At 35.3% G+C, this 2,872-nt stretch overlaps 2 protein-coding genes across 2 annotated transcripts in view; both read right to left on the bottom strand.

Moving 5' to 3' along the window:
- LOC109580608 (spore coat protein SP96-like) overlaps positions 1 to 1,844 on the bottom strand; it is a 4,379-nt gene extending 2,535 nt beyond the window's left edge. The window contains exons 1-5 of the mRNA XM_019993976.1: positions 1,171 to 1,844; positions 959 to 1,120; positions 727 to 909; positions 166 to 633; positions 6 to 66 (exon numbers count right to left, since the gene is read on the bottom strand). Of these exons, the coding sequence (XP_019849535.1) occupies positions 6 to 66; positions 166 to 633; positions 727 to 909; positions 959 to 1,120; positions 1,171 to 1,591 (1,295 nt within the window). The 5' untranslated portion in view covers positions 1,592 to 1,844. The remainder of the gene's footprint in view (positions 1 to 5; positions 67 to 165; positions 634 to 726; positions 910 to 958; positions 1,121 to 1,170) is intronic.
- A 266-nt stretch (positions 1,845 to 2,110) lies between these two features.
- LOC109580607 (adhesion G-protein coupled receptor G2-like) lies at positions 2,111 to 2,767 on the bottom strand. The gene has a single exon (XM_019993975.1). The coding sequence runs from the start codon at positions 2,765 to 2,767 to the stop codon at positions 2,111 to 2,113; it is 657 nt and encodes a 218-aa protein (XP_019849534.1).
- Positions 2,768 to 2,872: the final 105 nt, after the last annotated feature.

Here is a 2,872-nt window from a genome sequence, read left to right as displayed (position 1 = left end):
CTGGCCATTCAAATGTACCACGATCACTACTAACTATAGTTTCCATGCTACAATTAGCAACAGGATCTAAAAGGTTGCATATATAACAACAATAATAACACTGTAAATAGTGTATGAATAAACTTAATGTACATGTTAAAGATTACAAGATCTACTGTAACTCACCACATAGACAAGGAGAGGAAGTAGGAGTTGAAGATACTACAAATGAGGAAAAAGAGGAAGTAGGAGCTGAAGATCGAAAAGAGGAAGTAGGAGCTGAAGATTGAAAAGAGGAAGTAAGAGCTGAAGATTGAAAAGAGGAAGTAGGAGCTGAAGATTGAAAAGAGGAAGTAGGAGCTGAAGATTGAAAAGAGGAAGTAGGAGCTGAAGATTGAAAAGAGGAAGTAGGAGCTGAAGATTGAAAAGAGGAAGTAGGAGCTGAAGATTGAAAAGAGGAAGTAGGAGCTGAAGATTGAAAAGAGGAAGTAGGAGCTGAAGATTGAAAAGAGGAAGTAGGAGCTGAAGATACCACAAATGACGGAAAAGAGGAAGTAGGAGCTGAAGATACCACAAATGTGGAAGAGAAAAAGGAAAAAATAGATGAAGAGAGAATTGAATTCGTGAGATATAAAGAGAGGAAAAGATTCAAGTCTATAATTGAGAAAAAAATTATTTAAAGTATGCTGTTATAAAGAGGATAAAAACAATAATGAATGTAAAATAAATTAATTCACTGTCACTCACCAGTACAGTTGTCTCCCTCATATCCAGTGCCAGTACAATCACAAGTATAATTATCAGGAGGCAAATACTGTATACACTGTCCTCCATTCTCACACGGATTGTCTCTATCACAGATACTAGTGGAATCACAGCCAGTACAATCAGATTTAAGAGTATAGCCAGAAGGACAGGTTAGATTGCAAGCTATAATTGATATAATAAATACAGAATACATGTAGAAATACACACTTACTACAAACAAATCCATTATCAATACTGGCCATATAATTGAGACCAAGTGATGTACAATCTGGTTCAGTCCTGCACTCATCGTCAGGACTAAATGTTAAGCAGCAAGAATCAGCACCAAACCCAGTGCACCTTCTTAAACCAGCATTACAACTACTGTTGCACTCTATAAAGAAAAAGAGGAAATACAGTTATAGCACGTAAAATTTAGCTCACGTCCACATCTGTCATCACCATAGTCAAGTGCACATATGGCACAGTCAGATCTAGAAACATTTTTTGGAACAAGAGGATCATGCAACTCTTCATCATAAGGAGACCAAGTATCATTAAAACAAACCAATTGAAATATACTGGTATTTTGAGGTGCTCCCTGATAAGGAGTATACACAGCTATGGCAGAAATAGAATAATAAGTATCCTTCATGCTTCCTTGAGCTTTACAGACAATGTTAAACTCCATTATAGAAACATTGTATCCATTTTCAATATTCCCATTGGTAATTATCAATAACGTTTCCAGTGACATCCTTACATCTACATTTGATGGTGAAGGGAGAAGGCATGATTGTGGATCCTGAGCAACCAATGAGGAGTAAAAAATAAAAAGAAAGCAACCAAAAAGACACTTCTTCATAGCTACAACTACTAAATTTTTTGAATGAGTGAACTAGTGTACACTGACTATTTATGGCACAAAATTGAGTAGGAATGTCTCAGTTTAATTCCACAACTGTCTGTTACCAGCAACTATAGTAACTACATGCATCATACTACATGTTACAAGATGACAATTATACCTACATGTACTAGTGTAACAATATCAAATGCATATGCAGTCATGCAAAAAATTTGTAGTTAGTCTACTATTACCTTAGCAATTAATTTTTATTTACTCTAAATAGGCCAGTACAACTTGACAAGCACTGATACACATGATAATACAAATATGTACTAATGAAGCTATAGGAAGAAGTGGGAGACTGGGGATGTGGTTATAGGTGGGGGAATCCTACACCAACACCAATTCATTAATGATTATGTGTAATTTTATATAAATCAAAATTAATACTGAATAACACAATCTTATGCCATGTACATTATAAATCTCTCTTATAAAAATGTTTGGTTTCTGACAATGATGATTGCTATAGTTTCACTTCTTATCCTTATCAAACAAGTCGACTTCAATTTTTTCTACGTAGTGTTTCCCTCGTACTGTAAGATACCGTTGAAATCGAATGCTACCAAACTCTGACATCATCAATTCATCATCATCAATAAAACCATTATCTCCATCATGCATGCTATTCTCTTCCTCTAGACTTGAGTCTCTGAGAACTCTTGTAAAATCTCGAGCCTCTTCAGAGCTTGTGTCACTGTTTAAGTTATTAGGTGATGATGATAGAGCTTGTGAAATCAAATTAGAATTATCATTTAAGGATGAGGTCTGGTTGTATTTGGCAGCGGCTGTAGTTACTGCAGTGGAAGGTGGTTTTTTTGCTCTCCAGTCACAGAATAGTGATACATAGTTATTTCTGACATCACTGTTTAATAGGACAAAGAAGAGAAATATAAAGAAGCCTTGGAATGTATTGAAGAAAGCAAAGAAGAACTGAATCATGAATGAGACGTTAGGCTCAGTAATGAACGTGAAGACAGCAAACAGCCACGTGAGACCAAAGAGTATCAAGATACCAAAATAAGATATCAGCATTTTGATTGCTTCATATTTGGTGAGTGCAGGCTTGCCCATTCTTTTGTTCTTGTCAATCGTGTAAAGGAAAATAGCACGAATGATGAGGATGTACATTACCACATTAAAGATAAATATGAGAAGAATTGGTAGTAGAAATGCAACAAGAAATGGTATCAAGTCACTAATGAAACAACTATGTAGCAAAAAGAGAAAAATATG

The sequence above is a fragment of the Amphimedon queenslandica genome, unplaced genomic scaffold (assembly GCF_000090795.2).
Source record: "Amphimedon queenslandica unplaced genomic scaffold, v1.1 AMPQUscaffold_13484, whole genome shotgun sequence".
NCBI lineage: Eukaryota > Metazoa > Porifera > Demospongiae > Haplosclerida > Niphatidae > Amphimedon > Amphimedon queenslandica.
The sequence above is the reverse complement of the archived record's forward strand: the minus strand, read 5'-3'. Positions and strand labels throughout refer to the sequence as shown.

Coding starts and splice junctions, on each gene's coding strand:
- LOC109580607 (XM_019993975.1), bottom strand. CDS start 2,767: ATGTACATCCTCATCATTCGTGCTATTTTCCTTTACACGATTGACAAG.